At 40.4% G+C, this 21,065-nt stretch overlaps 1 protein-coding gene and 1 non-coding gene across 4 annotated transcripts in view; both read right to left on the bottom strand.

Moving 5' to 3' along the window:
• Positions 1-1,819: 1,819 nt before the first annotated feature.
• KATNA1 (katanin catalytic subunit A1) overlaps positions 1,820-21,065 on the bottom strand; it is a 183,098-nt gene continuing 163,852 nt past the window's right edge. Inside the window, exons 1-12 of one of the 3 annotated variants that reach the window (XR_007777099.1) lie at positions 19,946-20,108; positions 14,911-15,085; positions 14,036-14,193; positions 13,095-13,278; positions 11,121-11,242; positions 9,631-9,736; positions 9,138-9,296; positions 7,906-8,032; positions 6,261-6,395; positions 5,860-5,986; positions 4,677-4,891; positions 2,014-2,161 (exon numbers count right to left, since the gene is read on the bottom strand). Coding sequence is in view for 2 of the 3 variants with exons in the window: in XM_030236050.2 (XP_030091910.1) it covers positions 1,963-2,161; positions 5,860-5,986; positions 6,261-6,395; positions 7,906-8,032; positions 9,138-9,296; positions 9,631-9,736; positions 11,121-11,242; positions 13,095-13,278; positions 14,036-14,193; positions 14,911-15,081 (1,488 nt within the window). In the remaining variant the exon portion in view is untranslated. Of the gene's footprint in view, positions 2,162-4,676; positions 4,892-5,859; positions 5,987-6,260; positions 6,396-7,905; positions 8,033-9,137; positions 9,297-9,630; positions 9,737-11,120; positions 11,243-13,094; positions 13,279-14,035; positions 14,194-14,910; positions 15,086-19,945; positions 20,109-21,065 lie in introns of those variants that run through there. The other 2 variants (XM_030236050.2, XM_050972252.1) reach the window with 2 other exon arrangements.
• Positions 20,290-20,360, bottom strand: TRNAG-GCC (transfer RNA glycine (anticodon GCC)). The gene has a single exon. It is a non-coding gene; the product is annotated as a tRNA-Gly (tRNA).

Raw genomic sequence — 21,065 nt, 5'->3', positions numbered from 1 at the left:
TGGGATAGTGGTAGGTTCCTAGAAACAGCAACATCATCTCTTCACAAGCACCTCACTGCAGCCCTTCCTGCTCTCAGAACTGTGTATCACCACATTGCATGCTCCAAATCAAAATGAACTTCAAAATGAGCTACAGATTCAGCCTCTATCACTTTTCTTTCATGTACTATGCATTAGAGATGCTAATTTTGTTCAATCAGAGTGAATAGGGCTGGTTGAGTACTAAATTACTGCTTTTAAGTTGAGGTTTACTTTAGCAGTTCTCAAAATATATCACACTTAGTCTAAGTGGGCCCTTAATGGACTGTTGCCAAGGTCCAAAGCTTGCTTATTCTCCCTTCTGATGTGGGAGACAGATTAAGTATTCTGGTTTGTTTGCAGTGAATTAGGAGAAGAAATTTGCAACAAACCTAACAGCTACACTCTCATCCCTACATACAAACAGAAAAATAAGTATTAAGAGAACCTACATCTTCAAAACAGCACACATTTTTATTAACTCTGACACATAAGACTATCGGAAAATAGTAAACTTGTTTTCCATTCTGGAAATGGACATCTATAAGCATACATGCCTATGTACTCGCCTCAACTTTTTCCTTTCATTTCTGGGCTCATCGTGCCAGGTCCACCCAGGGATTCAGGAGCTCTCACAAGATCTCAGTGTCTAACTTGAGCCTCTTATTGCTGACACTGCTGGAAGTTCCTTTTCAGCGTGTCCAGCTGTCACTCACAACATAGCGATGAATGTCAGGCACGTGAACAAGATGCTCACAATAATGGCATTTACACAGCTGTGTCTTTGAGATGCACTTGCCTCCTACTCAGACTGCAGCTTTGCATTACCATTATGAACAGGAATTCCACAGCCAGCTTTATACAGCATGTATTTACCAGCTAGAACAAGTCCAGACCTCTTTGATTCATGAAAAATAATGAAGTTTACCCATAAGCAGAGCTACAGCTGGCTGCACTGGGAGAAGCTAGCAGGAAGAAGTGTTTCCCAAACAGTAGAAGATGGATAGAAATTAAAGGTGGTTTAATTACAATTACCACTGTTCAGCAAAATCTAAAATTATTACCTGGATGGTTACTGCAGACTCAGATAATGTAGAAGCAGTTAAGTAATGAAAAATGAGAATTAAGATTTTATGTCACTTGTAAAATCAGGGTTATAAATTGAGCACAAACACAACACGAGATGCCTTACCAGAATAACTGTGTAACCCAGGACCCAATTCACCAGTCTAATGTTTTGCTGCTTGCAGTACCAGACAGTCAAGGGAGAAACACCTATTTCAGAATTAATGCCAGAAAGCTTTTGGTTTCTCAGCCTAACAAGGATACTACACATGTGACATCATCACTGCTGGCTGCACAGAATTAGTTTACACCAGCTGGATGTATTTTAAAACTATTTAATGGCTACTGGAAACCCATGATGATTTTAACCCCTTGTTCAAACTTCACTAACTCCATTGACTGTTCCAGCATGACTGTTGCTGTTCCACATCTCAGTCTTTGCATGGGTTCTTTAACAAGAGTTTAATGGTAGAATTCGCCAAGATCAGCTAGGAAAACGATCTGTGTAACTGCATCTTGTTTGATCCATTTTCAAGTTCTCAGCATCCCTGACTCACTTTGCAGGTCTAGCTTGGGGGGTTTTATGGACACAAAAGCAATTTTTCAAGAGTAAATACTGATGAAAGGAGTTCTAGTCTTAAAGTAATTTTAAAATCTTGAAAATCAAATCAGATACCATCAGCATTTGAGAAAAATGGGTGACTTCTGAGCTAGTTCAAAGAGAGCTAGGCAGAACTTGCATTTTAGAAAAAAATTTATTGAGACATCTGTTGCTCTTAAATTACAAAAGTTAAAAAGAGCGTGCAGTGCACCGACACATCACCGATCACTTCTAAAGCTGTTTTAAGACATAAGGTGGTTTCTTTGAGAGAACACAACTCAACATGATCCAAACTCAACTATCCATTTCTCGTATTTCTCAATGTCCGCAGCAGAAACAGATTTAGAAACTTTCTTCAAAGCTATTTCAAAGTCTTCCATAGTTGTTGGCATGTGCATTTCATCTCGGGGAAGATTTCTGATTTCTTCTGGTGTCAAGCCTTCAATACGCCTCCTCATAGCCATCAATGATGCATCTCTAGTTGGGAGGGTAAGAAAATAAAATCATTACTCAATGCAGGATGGTGAGTTCAGTTGTTTGAAAGGCTCAACACAGCATTCCAGTAAAGCTGCTGCATTCAAACACATTCAATAAAGAACTGTAAACTTTTATGGGAAGATCTCCAAGTGCTTGTACAAGCCACAATACCATGTTATCCCTATTATTCAAACATAGCATTATCCTCGCCAGATATCTGAAGAGCTACTATTCATAGGCTAGGCAAAAGAGGTAAAGACAAGCTGACTGAGGTAAAGACAAGCTGATGTCACTGCATGCCTATGATGTAGCTGCTGTTTCCAGTATTTTTAAACAGGAACAAGGCAATAACAATTTCACTCCTCCTACATATAGAAGGGGTAGCTGGAGTGTTTTGAATGTTTCCTGGTTTGAACAGGAATCCCAATTCAAAGACGGAGGAGTCAACAGTATCTACCTCCAACCTCTACATTCAAGAGCTAAATGTTAAATAACAAAATCTGTTCTGTCTGTAGCTCCTCAAACTTCGGGCCTTAATGAGAACTAAGCACTTTTACAAGTGTCATTTTCTTTAGTGTTAGGTTTGACTACATTAAGATTTCCAGCAGTAAATCTGGTAGCAGCAGGTGATGAGCTAGTGAGGTGATAATTAGGTAACACTGGTAGGCTGAAGTTCCTGCTAATTCATTGTTCTAGATCTGATAACAACAAGAAAACGCTGCTAATCTGTCCAGCAGTATAAAAGATGGAAGTGAAATCTCGCTGCTATCACAACAGTATATTGTGTCATGTCAGAAGGTGAGATTCCAAAGAGAGAAAATATTACACATTGTCTTCTGGAAGGATTTAGAAAAATGGTTTGAGTATATTCTGTTTCAATACCTCCCGCTAAAGGAAACCCTAACTGTCAGACTTTAGGAATTTACTAAATGATTCACAGAATCACAGAATATTCCAAGCTGGAAGGGACCCACAAGGATCATCAAGTCCAACTCTTAAATGACCTTTACAGGGATCGAACCCACAATCATGATATTATTAGCACCATGCTCTCACCAACTGAGCTCATCTCAGTGTTAATTAATAAATTAAAACCCCTTAATGCAGGAACTAAAATTTCAGAACAATCAAAAGATTGCCTCATTGAACTCTATCTCAACCAAGTATCACCACCCTTCACTGTTACAACATCATTTGCAAACCATAAGCTACTGTTACACAATGGGGTGAGGGGACATTCCATGCATCTAATTTTCTGCCAGACAACAGTTTAAAAAAACAGAAAGTCCAGCAAAAACAATCCAGCCAACCAAACAAGCCCATCATACCTTAACACTGATAGAATTGAAGTGCAGCTGCCACCACTTCCTTTTGTGACGCCATTCATGGACAGTCATTCCAAACTGAACTCCTGGTGTTTCTCAAATACACTCTTGGTGCCTCAAGAAGCACCAAAGCTCTATTCAAAACACGGGCAGCCATCCACTGCCAGACAGCAGGGACCAGTTCTGTTCTAAAGGCCTTTTAACATTGACAGTCCACCCAAAACAATGATCCAAAGTTAGTTCATACTCACATCTAATCTGCAATTTGGATGCATTTTGTATTTCCTGAATTTTTAAATGAAGGATCACCTTCATTTCCCCCTGGTTATATGCTGACTGCTACGAACTGTAGTGTTACCTCTGACTGGTTTTCACTGTGGCTCAGCAAACTTTGGACTTCACAACAAATCCTCTAAGATAGGAGGGTAATTTCAGTAAACCAGAGCTCTTGGTCCACTTCTCCTTATGTTTTGCTTGTGTCACTAGCAAGGACTGACATAGCATACAGGTTTGAACTTTACTCTGCTTATAGCCAGAGAGTCTGAACCATAAAAAAGGCACTTTTAAATCATCCACATCTTTGTTTCATTTACATTGAGACAAAATCATATCCAAGAGCTATTGCTCCTGACACCATGAACGAAGTGTAAATACACAGGCTAATGTCAGTACTTTCTTAGTGATTTCAAATCATTAACATCCAAATCTCAGTTCATCTGGATTTCTGCTTGCTGTCACCTCAGTCATCACTTCAGAGACTACCACAAGTAGAAGATTCAGATGTTTCTTTGTGTTTTTTCAATCTGTTTGCTTTTTTTTGTTGTTGTTGTTTTATAGTATTTGTACAAAGGGGCTTTGGTTAAAAAAAACAAAAGTAATTGTGCACAAATACATACACACATAAATTTCACTGAAAAACATTACAAGTATTTTCATTTCTAAAATAAATGTATTAATATTCACTATAAAATTAATTACAAGCAACAAACACCGAACAGACTGGAGGAGACAAACTGCAGCTAAAATGCACAAAGCAGGAGACCAAATAAACTCTTTCATATAACATGAACCTATAAGCACAAACTCCTTTCAAAGCAGAACCAAAGACCAAAAGAACACCAGAAATTCATCTCACACACCTACAAAATGAAACAAATCTCCACAACACAGATGCAGAGCAACTAACATACCATTCATTTCCCAGACACTGCGCAAGGTTTGTCCAGGAAACTCTACTGAGGCTCCAAACTTTTAGCTCAGCCTGCAGTGGCCCTGCTGACAGAGCCTTTGGAGACAGAGCCTTTGGTGGCAGCTTTGTGTACAGGCTGCTTGCTTTCATCCCTGTGGCACAGCACACTGTCCTCTCAGCTGTGCTGACACGTGTCTGCAGAGCCCCGTTAAGAATCTAGGCAAGAAACGGAGCCGTGTTTGAGGGAGTAGCCAGGAGGTGCTTTTACTCAGCTCTCTCACCCTACTCAAAGCCCACAGAAGTTGGGCTGGAGCAGCTAGGAGCTCAAGCCTTGCCTTGCCATGCTTCAGGGCTACCTCCAAAGCCTGAAAGCAGCGTTACACAGGTGCTCATCAGATGACAACAGCATCTCAAGCAGCTTCAGTTCTCTGTCCCGTACTGCAGGTCTCAGAGCTTGCCACTGCCACAGCTGTGCCAGTGCAAGTCTTCTGATGCAAACAGGACAGCTGACACTTGGCTCTTAACAGATCAGACCCCTCCCCTTTCCAATTTTTCAAAGAAAATACAAGGGAAGAATAAGAAGCTATTTTTAGTCAATTATTTCAGGAATCTAGGCTAGAGAATAGGCCCACAAACAACTGTATGCCAACAGTACTGAGGAGACAGGGAAATGAAGGAGGTAGCAGAAAACTTCAGTCAGTCTCATCACAAAAACCAATGTGCTGAGTACACAGCCCTTGTATCATCACACAAGACTCTACACCTTTTCCATGTCATGAACGAAGAAAACTCCATGCTTTTACTTTAGTTATTCCAACCTCTATCGCTGTTGCCTCTCACACACAGAATTCTGCAGAAGTCATATAGCCCAAGGAGAATGACTGCAACTCCACAAGTTAAAGCTTACCATCCTCTGGATAATCCTTATGCATGGAATTTAGTCTATATGAAAGAAGGTGGAATTTTACCTAAATCACAGCTTATTAGATTACTAGGTTGCAACTACTCTTCAAATGGAAATTTAGGTACATATTAATGCAGTATTTCACCTTTTAGCCATACATGAAAGACAAGTTACACTCCATTTTTATCCAATAACTTTAATCATGTAAACTGGCTACATTACAAACAGTTTTCCTAAAGTTTGCAGCAGTAGTAACACAAATGATGCAATGCCAGCTTACCTGCATACATTGGTAATGTCTGCACCTGAATAACCCTCCATTTTCTCAGCTATGTTTGCAAGGTCAACATCATCAGCCAGTTCCAGCTCCCGCAGATTTATTTTGAGGAGTTCCTCTCTACCTTTGGCTAATCACAGGAAAGAAAATTGAGTCTGTACAATTTACTTTCTGAAGATAAACAATAAATTGAAGGAGGATATGAAGGAAGAGTGAGAAAAAGGATGCTGTACTTGCTGCAAGGGTAAATGTTCATGTTTAGATTTGAGCTGGTCCTGAATCCATAAGTGAATTTGCATACACATATCAATTAGATTTTTAAGCCAAGTGATAAGCACTAAAGGAAGGTTGATGAAGTTTAGATTTTAGAATTTTTAACCACTCCTCTCCCCAATTCTTCATACCTGATGGTAAAGGAATGTAAATTCTCTTTTCTAGTCTCCGTCTTAGGGCTTCATCAATATCCCAAGGAAAATTAGTAGCAGCAAGTACCATGACCATCTTAGAAGGATCATCATTTTCAGTAGCCCCCCCAACACCTGCAGTGCAGAAAAGAGGAGGTAAAATATACATGTTTTTTGAAATTTCATGTACAGAGAAAACACTTCAGAAGTATTAAAGCAGAACTGTACTCTACTGCACTTTAATGAGTCCAAGCATAATTGAATCACCAAGAGTTCGCTTTTTCATCTCTAGGACAGCCTGGTTTGAACAGCAGGAAGGGCATAGGGCACTGCTCAGACCAGGAAGTTCTTCTCTATCATGGTGGTTTTACAGCAGAATAAAACCATTTATCAATGGTTTTACAGCAGAATTGTTTGTACTTCTGCCACAAGAGTGGTTCAATTTTCATGTCAACATCTGTAGCAGCCTGCAAGGAAACAAAGCAACGCCCAATACCATCATCACACCAAAAACCAACATCTCCCACAGTATTCACCAACAGCCACCCAAAAGCAGCATGAGTCCCCTACAAGGTGTCTTCACTTCTGAAGTCAGGCCAAAGGCTTCATATGTACAGGTGGACTGTGCAAACTGCCGAAGTGAATGCTTAAATTTGGTGGATAAATCACAACTTAGAGACAAACAGAACACCTCAGTTTATAAACACTATGAATCTGCTACAAGGGGAAGAAGGTAATTTTGTTAAAGTCGCTTTCTCTGTATCTACTGGTTTTGCTTAAAACAACAGGACTGGACTGTGGGATAGCTACTGTACCTAGTCTGCCTGAGAGTCTGCATATAAAACACAATTTATTAATGCCTAAGTAAAAGGACTGAAATAGTTCTTACTAATAAAATCAGATTATGTACATACTGGATATGAGAACAGTATTAGAGCTCTGCTGCTTTTAAAGACAAAAATAAAAGGGTACCAACATCAGAGAAGGAGAAATAAACATGCAAATCTTCTGACTCATGGAATTCTATCACAAAGCAGTCCATAGATTAGCACTTCTCAGTAGTTCCTTTCCTTCTCTCTGCTCCCCAGAATATAAAATGGAGGCCTCTGTAGCAACTCTGCATTGTTACCTACTTTTGAACTTCATTGATTTGTGAAATTTTAGCCACATATTTGTAGTGACATCAGTGTTTTAAAATGAAAACTCTCCCAACCACTTCTATAAAACAGAAGATCTTCACTTGTTATTTATATTTTTAGGAGAAAAAGAGATCCCAAAGAAGTGAAATGTAATGCTGCCTTTGAAGTTTAAATAAAATAGGTAACAGTTCTTTTGAAGCACTTTTTATTTAATTTTGAAGACGTGAGTGATATGCCAGGCAAAGACTGAGAGAAGCAGGTTTTTTTCTCCTGCTCTTTTGAAATCTTGTATTTTCCACTGAATCCTTCTTATTCTGAGTCACTAATACAAGATCATAGCTCAGAGGCCAAAAGATGGTTAAATAATGTCACTTGTGGCTTTTAACCCCAATTTCACGTAAGGCTTCTGAAAAACTGCTTCTGAAGAATGAAGTTTTTTTGGGGGCTTTTATTGTGTCCCTCAAGTTTCCTCCAGCCCAGCAGCTCCCAGTGAGCAGGTTATTTACCATCCATCTGAACTAGCAGTTCTGCCTTCACACGTCGGCTGGCTTCATGCTCCTCCGAAGTTCCCCTGCGGCTACAGATGGAGTCTATCTCATCAATAAATATGGTTGTTGGGGCATAAAATCGAGCCTGAAGAAAGAAAAAGACAAAGCACAAGCTGAAATAGCAGTTCACTCCCATTTAAGAAGCAGCAGCATATTCAGAGCTGAGTAATGATGTATTTACCCCAGGTATCAAACAATACCCACCCTTCCCTCTTGGACCCCGGCACTCAGGCACAGAGCAGCTGTGCATTCATACAGAGCCTGGAGTAGAAGGGCTTTTGGCAAAGTCCTGTAGTTGTTAGAGCTATAAACAGCATTTCATAAGCTATAGGCAGTTTCCCACATTAGGAGTAACATTTCAAACTGTGAAAGTCAACACAGATTGCTTGAATAGTATTTCAGTTAAAGCCAGGATGAATGTTAAGCTGGGACATCATGACACGGAGCCTGTCCAAGAGATAGGTCAACTGCAAGATAACTGACCTTTTTGAAAACAAGAGCATTTACAGACAAGGATCCAGGATAATAAAAGATCATGTATTAGAGCAACTGAGATGCTGTTCATTGTGTTCATTCTGCATGTTTGACCAATCACATTAAATGAGCTGGTATCCTGCCTAACAAACTATAATGTAAAAGATCTTTTATTTCTTGCCTTTTCTGACTACTGTAACTGTAACTCTGCTGTCCCCTTCAGCACTGGGCACCCTAGCAAACACTTCACACACACCTGGTAACACATGGGAAAAAAAGACAACTGTTTTCTGAGTATTATTTCAAGTATTATGTGCTCTGAAGCCAGCTACAGTTTGGAAGGCCACTTCTTTCAACAACAAACAAAAAACCACCCACAAAAGCAACAAAGCACACAACCTAAATAGGGTTCTCACCCAGAAAACAATTAATTCCACGCCTAGATTTCCATTCAAGTCTGCTCACCAGCTTATAATCAGCTACCTCTAATGTAGCAAGCTAACCCTGAAAATAAAAGATGACCTATTTTTCAGCTTTTATAAATCCATTAAGAATAATCTCGAAATGCAAATGAGCAAATCAGAAATGCCCCAAGCATTCCAAGCTTGGAGAGCTGTTTATACATGCTATAAGTTTGAAACCTTGGTAAGGTTTCACTGTTCCAAAGGTGATTCTACTTCTTTATCTCCTTGTTCATGTTCAGAAACTTAAATCACCATTTCGAACAGAAGACGAACAAGTTTCTCAGATTCTCCTCTGTATTTTGAGGTAAGTGTGGAAGAAGAAACATTGAAAAAAGTTGTCTTGCATTCAGTGGCTACAGCTTTTGCTAGGAGGGTCTTTCCAGTACCAGGAGGACCAACCATCAGCACACCCTATTAAAATGAAAAAGAACCACTTTTAGGACAAGAATCAAACCAGAGAATTTTACAGTTTGTTTAGTGTAATAGTAAACTACTGGATGTATATTTTCCCTTGAAAAGTTATTCAAAGGTAAGTAATTATTGTCATTGCTTACTCACAAACACATAGCTAAAGACAGTGTGCAAGTATTTGACTAACATCTTTATTTGTTATTACTTACAATAAATTTTGTTACCAAGACGCAGGAAGAATTTATTTAAACTGTAAAACATCTGAAATTCCTTGTTCTGCCAAGATCCAATCTCAAAATCCTACTTATGATCACAGAAGCAGATTTTTTCATACCTTCCACGGTCTTCTAATCCCCTTGAAGAACTCTGGCATCCACATTGGTAAAACTACAGCCTCCTTAAGCAGCTTTTTGGCTTCTACTAAATCAGCAATGTCATCCCTGACAAGAAATAGAAAGTTGTTTGACAGATTCAGACAGCAGGCAAAAGAATCACTCCACAGCTCAAAAAACTGCACAATTAAACTTATTGTTACACATTCCTTCTCCTATAAATCTAATTCATTTTACTGAATTATTTATGTTCTGAAGGCAAAAGCCTGTAACAGCTACAATTGACATCTGCCTGGCAGACTCCAGATGGATGCAAAAGCAAAAAAAAAAAAAAAACCATGGACTATTTCAACAGAGCAGCACTGTCACTATTCAAAGAAAGATAAGCTGAAGAAAGCACGTTGGTTAAACTTAGGCTAATTATGCTTTCTTGTTTTGCTGAGAGGTTGGATGTCCCTGTTACTTAAATACCATCTTTCGTTGTTACAACAACAACTTGCTGAAGACCATAATTTTTAGAATTATTTTTCAGAGTTACAAAAGTATTAATTCTTAGATACCTTATAGGCTGGTCTTATTTCCTTGAAAGTAACTTTCAGGGCATTCTCTTATCAGCATGTGCCCAAGTAACATTTTGGTTTCAAAACACACCTATATGAAGAACTAGTTAAAAATCTGAAGTCATAATTTAAGATTCAGTATAAAAACTGAAACATATATTTAAATATTAAACTCAAATACAAGACAGTTGCATGCAGACAAAGTATTTTGTGAGAGTTTATTTTCTTTTAAGCCTACTTTATTTGCCAAAAGAATTTTGCTCGTTTAATCCTCACAAAACCACCTAAGCTTGGAAACATTTGGAACACAAAATGACCTTTATATAAGGTTTATATTAAACCTTTATATAAGATTTAATATTTAACACGTTTATGTAAAGGTACTGGCACAGGGTTATATTTTATACTAGTGGCCACATGACATCCAGCAACATTTCAAAGGGCTCCTATATTGACATAGCTTCTTTGTTAATCAGTTTTCCGTCTTGATATGGCCCAGAGTAGCAAAACAGATTTTCAAATGAAGAGACACTGACAGAAATTAGAAACTTTTATATCAAAAAAGAGTATCTCAAAAATTGATCTTAGGACTCAGAAAATTTTGAGAAGCTTTGTATGGCCAAGTTGGACAGGACTTTAGGCAACCTGATTTAGAGAAAGATGTCCCTGCCATGGGCAGGAGACTGCTTTAGCTAATCTTTAAAGGTCCATCCAGCCCAAACTATTATATGAATCTATGTGCGGAAAAAAAATTTTTGAGCTCTAGAAGTATTCAACTACATTAAAAGTTTAGTTGCCTATTTAAAGACAGTAAGGAAAACCTGTATGTATCTTTATATATGTAAGTATCTGTTAAAATACCTAATTCTTGTCATATCATGTGAGAGGAAACAGAAACAGCTCAAGAGACTAGCAGCAGTACTCAAACTTACCATCGGATGTTGGGATTCTGAGAAATTATATCTCTTTCCAAAGCTTCTACTAGATCTTTGTCATATCCAGTACTATCAAATTTCTTTGGTTCAGACTCTGAAATCTCAGATGTGGATTTGTTCTACATATAAAGGATATAAAATGTAAATACATTACAAAGGTCATGCTACTAATGAATTTTTACCACCAGTCCACAACAGCATCGTATTTTTAGAAGGTGGCAACATGAACCAGCATGAAAATTATGAAGCATCTGTATTAAAGCTGCACTGCAGGATGGATCTGTGTGTTTCACCCAGATTTCTGTACTGCCCTGGTTCCATTTCCTTCTCCCCAAAGCCAGCATATTCTACTGGTGGAATTTCTTTGTTTTGGTACTTAATCAAAATTCCATACATCTATCCTAGTGTAGCAGCTTCTGCCTCTTCTCCCACAGAAATGTGAAACTATGAGACACAGCAGGGGAAAATTATGTAAGATTGGACCACAAAGTGTCACACTGACAGTACCTCAAATTCTCAAAGTGTCACAAATATGCCATGAATGTGGGACACACAAAAAAAAAAAAATTAAGCACGACTTCCATATGTACAATGAGCAATGGTGAGACCAGAGGGGTAAAACCAGAGCGAATTAACTGATACAGAAGCATGGACATGAACAGAAGAGAAGCAGCTCTGCAGCAGAAGTCAAAGCAAAGAAGCTACATAGTTGAAAGGGCTCAAACAGCAGAGACCATGCAACTGAAAGGAAATAAAATGCACTAGACATACCCTGGTTTTATACATTTAACAGCAAGCACTGGTGATGACAGAACAACTGTAAAAGAGAAAAAGAGACCTATCCTGTCTCTGTGGGTATATTCTGATGGGGAGAGGATTATCACTCAAAGGCAATCTAATTTAGCTCCTAATAAAAGCAGTAGCTTACACAGCTAAAAAATTCCACCCTTGTAGATTATACTGCCTCCACAGGCCATGACACCTTGCCACAACTTAAGGTTGCTGAAGCTAATGAACTATTGCATGGATATTTTATTTATTTAGACCCTGGAAAACAATGACTCTGCTGTTTCCTGTATGGTCTCTTACCTTGGTCATCTGCTAAATTTATGGTGACCAGAGCACAAAAATTAAAGCACTGTGCAAAGAACAGATCATAGTTCAAGTATACTGGGGTTTTGTTCATTTACAACTGAAGAGAGTATGGAGCTAGCAATATATCTCAAAAGAAAAAAAAAAAAAGCAAGGCTCTCATTTAAAGATTAAGTTAACCTTGATAAGCTTTGGAAGAGGCAAGTCAATCTTGATTTAAATTATACTCAAAGCAATTATGCCACAAGGACGTTCCATGTGAATGAGCTCCACCAGGCTTGACTTCAGAAACTCAGTGGTATCATTTTAAACAATTGCCTTCAAGCTGCAATAAACATGTCACAGAATCACAGAATGGGTCAGGCTGGAAGAGACCACAGTGGGTCATCTGGTCCAACCTCCCCGCTCAAATAGCATCATCACACATGGCATAAACAAATAAAACATGGCACAAGATTGTGTCCACACAGTTCCTGAGTATTTCCAGTGAGGGAACATCCACAACCTCTCTGGATAACCTGTTTCAGAGTGTGGTTACCCACACAGTAAAAGAGTGCTTCCTCATGTTCAGGTGGAACTTCCTATGCATCTGTTTTAGCCTGTTGCCTCGCACCACCAAGAAGAGCCTGGAAATTCCTTCTTGGCACCCACCTTCAGATACATTTACTAGATTCCAACCTCCTAGAGGAATTGCTTGTTTTTAATTAATCCATAACCAACACTGTGCACAAAGGAAAGACACCTTACAAGGTGAGATTCAAATCAGCACACTGACATGAACAGAACAAACATTTTATAGGCACGTCATTTTATAAAACGCTCAGTAGTAAGAAAGCACAAGTGAGCTTCTCAAGTCCACAAAGTTATTTTCAAGTTTACCTTTTCCTCTTTTCCTTTGTTTTGCTGATCCTTCTTTTCCCGGCTGCGGACTGCCTTGCCTTTATCGCTGGGGTTGCGAGAGGACGGACGGTGAGAGCCTCTGGCAGCTGCACTCACACGATTGCTGTGCCCTCTGCAATCACTGCACGGAGCAGACTGGCGCTTCCTGGGTCCTGGCGAAGGTCTAATTAGTTGTAACACATGCAAAAGCCTCAGTGTAAAGCCACTGGTGAGCACCACATAACTAAATCAACTGGCTACAAACTGAAAAGCCATTGGCTCAAGATAAAAATCTGTATGTCAGCAACAAGACAGGTATTTTTAGATAGTGACTAAAAATCCATTTTCCCTGTGCCACAAGCTCAGGGTCCACCTGGTTAAAACAAGTGCCTTGCTTTGTATATGGAGAGCAGAAAAAATTAACCAGCGAACAATAATTTGACAATACAGTTAAAGTAATCTAACAGCCACTTTCTGTCAAAATGCACAGTTCTTTGTCTGCTTTGCACATACTCCTGTCCCATCCTTCATGCTACCACTGGCACGTCAGCATACTCCAGTGAACCAGGTCAGATACCTACTCTCAGAAAAAGGAAAAAAACCAAACAAAAACCACTAGGCACAGAGAACAATGTCTTTAGCATCCTGAAGCAGCTAATTAACACCAACAGAGACAAAAGTGAAATAAAAACTCAAAACCAAAAACCAAACAACTCGGGCAACAGTGTGTGGGGGGAAAAACCTTGACATTAGTTAGGACTATGTAAGCTAAAACCCCCAGAACATTCACCTGACACTTCCTTCAACACAAGTGGTGTCAAGCTGCTGGTGTGAGTGTCACACACCTGAGCTCAAGAACAAGAATTACACCACAACAGGCTGAAGTCTAAGCACACTTTGTCCTGATAAATATTAATTTAGGTCTCCAGGTTTTCTCTTACCTACGTTCAGCAGGTACTGGCAAAGACCAGACTTCTGCATCATGAGCTGGTAATTCTTGTTGTGAGGCTTTCAATGGAGTATTGTCTAGCTTAAAACTCTCCAGTGTTTTCATTATATCTTTCACATGCTTAGCTTCCACACTTATCTCCTGCCAAACCTGATTTAAAAAAAAAAAAAAAAAAAAAAGGTAGATTAAGCACATTGGAAATAAGTTTGTAACAGTCCTCTGTTCAAGCCCATGAAATGCCTGGATGGATTCCACAGGGTTTAATGAGCTACCTAATTCTACTTCAATAAACAAGAATTATGCACATTAGATATTAAGGAGGTTTTTCTGCCTTCCCCAGCACATTTAAAGAACAAAGAGATTTTGGATTTAATATCAAAGAGACTTTTGACCAATTTTGTAGATTAAACAGGTATGACAGACCCTAACAGACTAAATATCAATCAAAAGTATCATCCTAATAGGCAGAATATCAATGAAAACAAGAGAGGGTTTTTGTTGAGGACAAATTATCAACTTGCTGTTAAGGACCTTAGTCTCACTAAAATATTGAGGGAAATAAGACCTTAAAGATACCAGGCTAAAAAACTTGAGCATAACAGGGGTACTCATGAGCATAGCTGTCAGAGCAGATAGTGCACCTGCTCCTCAGAGCCATGTTCCACTGACTGTTCTGCCACTTGTCAGACAAAGAATCATAAAGATGACTTAAACAAGTCTATATAACAAAAAAGAAGCCTACATATAACAACACCAGTGTGTGAGAGAATGGACTAAGTCTTTTTATATTTTTGTTTGCAATAACATAGGCAATTCTTGCTACTTCAATGCTTTTCCCTCAAAATGTCCCAGAAAATTGCTATTTACCTGCTGCCATTTCTGTTGCAGATAGGTATCTCTCACAGAGTACAGATACTTATTCATTTGGTCAAGAACTCCCTGGTAGTAGACCATGGCAGAGTCGTAATTTCCCAGTAAGGCATATTCACGGGCCAGCTTCACATTCTCAATGATCATAACAAGGCTCATGTTCAACATGAAGCTGAAAAACACCAGGAAATGTTAAGGAAGTAAAAAACCAACTGAGGATTGAAACAATTTTTTCCAAGTATTTTCATATGCTTATTACCTCATTTGGCATATCAAAACATGGAAGCTGAGAAAACACTGGTTACAAAAAAAAGGTGTAAAATGAATGTCATACACATAAAAAGATACCTGATGTTCTATTAGTAGAAATTAAGCTTTTCACTTCACAGCTTTGTTTAATCATGGAGATTCTGTCAAAAAGCCCATGTAAGATATGCAGATTTAAATGCATTATTACAAGTCACAGTTGCACACTCTCCTTACCTCTTTATTCTACTGTAAGATAAATCAGTATTTTACTGTGCCTTGCCTGTCTTGTGTGGTTCAAAAAAAACACCAAACAAGCAATAAATCAAAGCCCTTCTTTCTAACGCATTATGTTTCATTAATTTTTTTTCACCTTAACACTCCGTGCATGTGAGTTTCAACAGTCTGATTTTGCCTTGTGGAAAACACTATTCTTCCATTAGGTTTTAAATCCTTCAATTTTATTTAATGTTTTTTTGAAATAAACATCCACCTTCCAGCTTGCACCTTCCTATCACTTTCATTCTTACACCTCCAAAGAAACCTCTGAAAAACATCAAGGCTCTTTAAGTTATCACTGAAAGGTAAGCAAAGGGCACAATTAAACTTTTAGTGTGTAACCATCCATTTTATTTAACACATTGTTCAAACCATGCTGTTTTTCCCTGTCAGTGGGGCTTGTTTGCGGTTTTTTGGAGCAAACATCATAGACTGTGACTACTTCCACTTTGCAGGCCTAACAGAATCTGCATTTTTAGATTAGAGTAGTATAGAAGTATTATCTGTACAAGTACAGTGTAAGTAGAAGCAGTAGAAGTAGTCTCATTCTTTACAGTGCCACTGTCCATGGAACAGTGGCACTGTAAAGAATGATAATGTCCCACATTATTGTCAGTGTCTTACATACCCCAGCCCATTCTTCTTTAAGACACTCATGCTATCTCTGCTTTTTTTGTCTCTTACACACCCAGAATTTCCCCACTCTACTCATAATTTCCTAACTAGGCACAGAAAACATTAAGATCAGCAAAAAAACACGCCTGCAAGAGAGTCATCCTGCTCTTATTTTGGTACCTGTACCCAGTGCCAGGAAGAAGCAACTGCAGACAAGCAACTCCAGCTAAGCCCTGGGATGAAGCATACTTGATACAGATCAACTATTTAAAGAATGTAAGAGGCACTAAATTCACATGCGCAATAAACAGACTTAGGACTGAATATATTTCAGGACCAGGTCAGGGTCGAGATCAGACACATTATCAGAGGTTTCAGAAGCCACCCTTTGCACACAGCTGCCAACCTATTGCTAAAATGTGAGCTCTCCATTGTAAAGAGGGGCTGCTAAGTACAAATCAAACATTTTAGGGCTTTCACTCCTTTTTCTGCCCCTTTCCCAAGAAGTTTCATGCACAGAAACACAGCTCAGGCATTCCTGAGCCAACATCCTCTTCTTTATTTGCTTCCTTCCTCTTCCTTCCCCAGCTTCCACTAGAGCAAAAGCTGCTGACAAAATTTTCAGTCCAGAACAGCAAAACTCTGGCAGCAGCAGAGCTGAAGAGGGGCCTCTGAGAGCTCACAGCCACTCCTGCAGAGGGGACCTGTGGGGTGAGCAGGGAACCTGCTATCACAGAACCTACACGGTGTAATCTCACTCCAGCCAGACACTCGCCCAGCTGGCCATGATGTCTCCAAGCTGATACAGGTAATGTGACCACCAACTACAAAGATTAACATATCCCAAGCTAATTAGGCTTTGGAGACACAGTTTGGCTTGGGAGTTTTGTTGGTTTTAACCTCAGGAGAAAGAGCCTGAAGATGTTTGTCAACTGCTGTATGGATCATCACACAGATGTTAAAGTTTTCCCTGCTGTATTTAGGAGCGAGCTTTTCCACTCCTGCTCATCCTACCAGATACACCTGTTTGCCTGTCCTGAGAATTCAAACCGATGACTAACACTGCTGAAATCACAAGTTGAGCAAGATGCTAATAGACATTTTAAAAATCAAGTAATAGCAAGTTACTAAAACCAAACTAGACTTTTAAATACAAAGGGAAGTCATAGGTAGCTTTTTTCACTGAATGCTATAGGAGCAATCCAAGCAGAACAACAACTTTACATATACAGAAAAAGAAAAAAAAAAGTTTCCATAAGAATAGTTTTCATCTGGAAATGTGAAAATAACTAGAATTAGGAAAAAATAACAACAAAACTAAAGAGGCTAAGTCAGAAACATATGAAAGCTTGGGACCAAAAGGATAGCACTGCACATAATAAAAAAAGTCAAGGACATTTTCAGGTTAGAAAGGGCAGAGAATGCGAGGACAGAAAGCAGAAACGGAAATATAAGCAGACTAAGCTAGCAACTTGTGGGAAGAAAAAAAAGAAAAAAGGTGCTCACTCAAGCTTATAATGCTATTGGAATCTACCTGTGACATTAGTGCTATTGAAAATGCAACATAATTTGGTTTAAACTAGAAAACCAATTTAATTTGTTGCTTCATCTTGACTCATGAGAGCAAAAGAGCTTGAAGTGGCTTCCAAATACAAGGCTCTTGAGTACAAGAGAGGCAGAAAAAGCTGCTGGCTCTGCTTATGTCTGGACATGCCACTGCTGCAGCCACAACTTCAGGCAGCGTCAGAGCTGGTACACTGAGTCCATGGGTCTGCTGCACTTTTAAGTGAAGATGGTAAAGCAGCTCTAAGGAGGAAAAAGAAGAGTTAGAGTACTAATCTGAAAGCAGACTGAAGTTTGTGGCAGAAGGCAACAATATACTGGGGCAGCTCAGCAGGGTGGAGGACATGGGAAAGGCATGACTACACATGAATCCAGAGTTAAACCAGAACTGAAGGGATTAAAACTCTCACAAAACTAATCCTGCACTACTTAATAATCTTTAAAATATATACAAATACTTAGCAATATCACATATATTTACAAATACTTGGTGCTATCACGTAACAGGATGTCAAAGCAGCAGGTCTGCACTTATCAGCCACAACCTTTCCATGAATCATGACCACTGAAGTTATCTATGTTCCAACAGCCACTGAAACAGAGAAGAGCTCATAAAGTTTACAGTGAACAGGATATAAAGGAAATAACCTAAGCACTTTGTCTTGCAAGTTTAATTCTTCACTGTGTACAAACACACAGACTTCACAACAAGAATAATAGCTCTTCACGCCAGCTGTGGGTATACAAGGTTCCCTGAAATTAACCCACCTCTAGTTACTTGGAGTTATTTGCTCCAAGGACCTAAAATATTTCTAGAGCATAGAACAGTAAGGGTTGAACCTAACAAAAGTTCAATATCCCTACAGCTTGTGAGAATGAGGTTTTGGAACTTATTTTTGTATTTCATTTGAAAGATACCAGCCTAACCATTATCAAGAAAACCCCAGGGATACTTCACGTTTTCCATTCGCTTCAAGAAATCATCAGTGGAAATGACTGTAAGTAATTTCTGCTCACAGTCATACATTAGAATCCAGGAACACTGCATTAATCCCATAACACAAAGAAGTCCCCCAAACTTTAAAAAATAAGAGATTGACTGATAGTGTGTCAATTACCATGGTGGACCTGCTGACTAGAAGGCACGAACTATTCATGGAAAATACTTTCAAGGAGTTCTTCGCTCCAACCTTAATGTCTGGACTAAGCCAGAGCCTGAATTTTGGCAGAGCGCACATGTTTCCATTATTTCAGCCTGCTATACAGGCTCTGACATCAAAGCAACCCTGTAATATTTGCAAAGTTCTCTTGGCAAGCCAGATGAGAAAAAAACACCCCAAAGTAACAGCTTTCAGGAAACAGTTTTTACTGATGACACAATGGCGTGCATCACCTCCGAGCTCCCTTCCACCTTTAATACTCTTTTTCATAACATCCATGGCATGCAACATTTGGTATCAACAAGTGACTGTGTTGATTACTTGGGAAGGAGAGCTGCCAGACCCAGTGGATACTAAACAAAATGGTTCTCATGCAGCTGCTGTATTTAACAGTAACGGTTAGCAGAAGAACAACCACCAGCAGCCACAAACATAAGCATGGCTGGCAGTTTGCGGAAAATAAAAAACATTACAAAAATCAGTCTCTAGGTAGAGATGCATGGGTGGCATATGACTTTATGTTTTCCAGGCTAAGCCTTTCAGAAGGCTTTACTAAACAGACTACTTTCTCCCCACTTCATGGGGGCTGGCATTCTTTTTGACGATCAATGTTAAATTAACAAATTTCTCTGGCAGTTTTGAGAGGTCCGCGGCTGAACAGATAACTGATATCGCTGCCTGCGATTTCAGCTCCAGAGAGAGCTTCTCTCTCTCTGGAGAGAAAACTTGCATCATCGCAGATTACTGCATATTAACAAAAAAAACCCCAAACAACCGAGCAGGTGGAGGGCGAAGGGAGACTGCGGAAGCAGAGCTCCGTGCGCGGGCCAGTGCCAGCAGCCCCCGGAGCCCACCCGGGCGGGTTGCGGGGCCAGGAGCGCCGGCCGCACACCTGAGGGCAGCGGCAGCCCCCGACGGCGCTGCCCCGTGCGGCGCCGAGCACGTGTGAGCCACAGCCCTGATACAACGAGCTCATGGTCACGGCTGTCGCGACAGCAACCCCCGTGGCCCCTCGCCCTCCGGCCGCGGGGCAGAGCAGCCAGAGCCCGCCCGTGCCCGGGAACTCTCGGGGTGGCCCCACCACGCGAGGCGCGGCTGTCGCTCCCCGTCCCGGGCCCGCCTGTCCTTGCCTCCCGGCCGGACCCCGCGGGGCCCTCCCGCTCACTTACTCCTCTCCGGAGCTCGCACCCGCGGCGGCGGCGGCGGCGGCAGCTCACGGCGCCACCAGCCACCACCGCTCCACTTCTTCCGCCCCCTTCCTCCCGCAGCGGCGCTGGCTCCGCCCCGGCCCTGCCCGCCGCCTCCTCCCGCCGCCGCCGCCGCCGGCAATTTTTGAAGGCAAATCCGGCTGCGTCACTTCCAGCCTGGTGGGACGGGAGAGGAGGTCCGCGCAGCCGAGCCGACGTGGAATTGGTGTCCGTTTGAGCGTCATTATAAAAAGCGAAGAGGTGGTTTGGTTTTAAATGATAACAGCGGAAAAGGAAAATTTTAAAAGCGGTGAGAAAAGAGCAGCTGCATTGGCCGGGAATCGAACCCGGGCCTCCCGCGTGGCAGGCGAGAATTCTACCACTGAACCACCAATGCTCGTGCAGACGTTAGTTTTGACTTTCATGAGTCGAAGGTGACAAATGAGAATTTCTCTGCTTCACTGAACCCGCCTGAGATCCCGCCCCGATAGTGGAGAGCGTTCCTTTGCTGTTTCCGTAACTCACAAATGTGAATTTTGCCGAGTGAATAGCAAGCATCCACTTTTATCTACGTGTTCTTTGTTTGTGACTTCTCTGCACCTCTTCAAACTTTCATAGATGTTCTGGGGAAGAAAACGCATCTGAGTGTGCTGAGAAAAACCTGCTGCCGAACGGAGTCAGACCAGGAAACTGCCCTTAAGTGTCCCTGATGTGGAGCAGTACCTCGTCACCTGTCTAAATAGACTCAGCTGCTTAGCAACAAATAGGATCTAAAGGTTGGGCACAATGCACGAGGTTTATGATAGTCCTTCAGGTGAACTCCAAACCCCCACAGCATTATGTCATCCTTTAATTAAGTGTATCACATCCATTCTTACTCGTCTTGTTATTCTATTTCTACCCATTCTTAAACTGGCAGTTTTAGTCTATCCCTTCAATGGTTTAAATCAACCATTCCTACATTACTTCTGCTGTAAAGACACAGAAAGCTGCTGATGAGTTTCTAAAATTTTAAGTATCACATCACTTGGTTGATGAGAGCTGAAGGAATTTCCTTTCTCCCCTTTATAAATGAATAAAGAATTCCACAACCTCCTCCCCA

This window comes from Serinus canaria, chromosome 3 (genome assembly GCF_022539315.1).
Source record: "Serinus canaria isolate serCan28SL12 chromosome 3, serCan2020, whole genome shotgun sequence".
NCBI lineage: Eukaryota > Metazoa > Chordata > Aves > Passeriformes > Fringillidae > Serinus > Serinus canaria.
The sequence above is the reverse complement of the archived record's forward strand: the minus strand, read 5'-3'. Positions and strand labels throughout refer to the sequence as shown.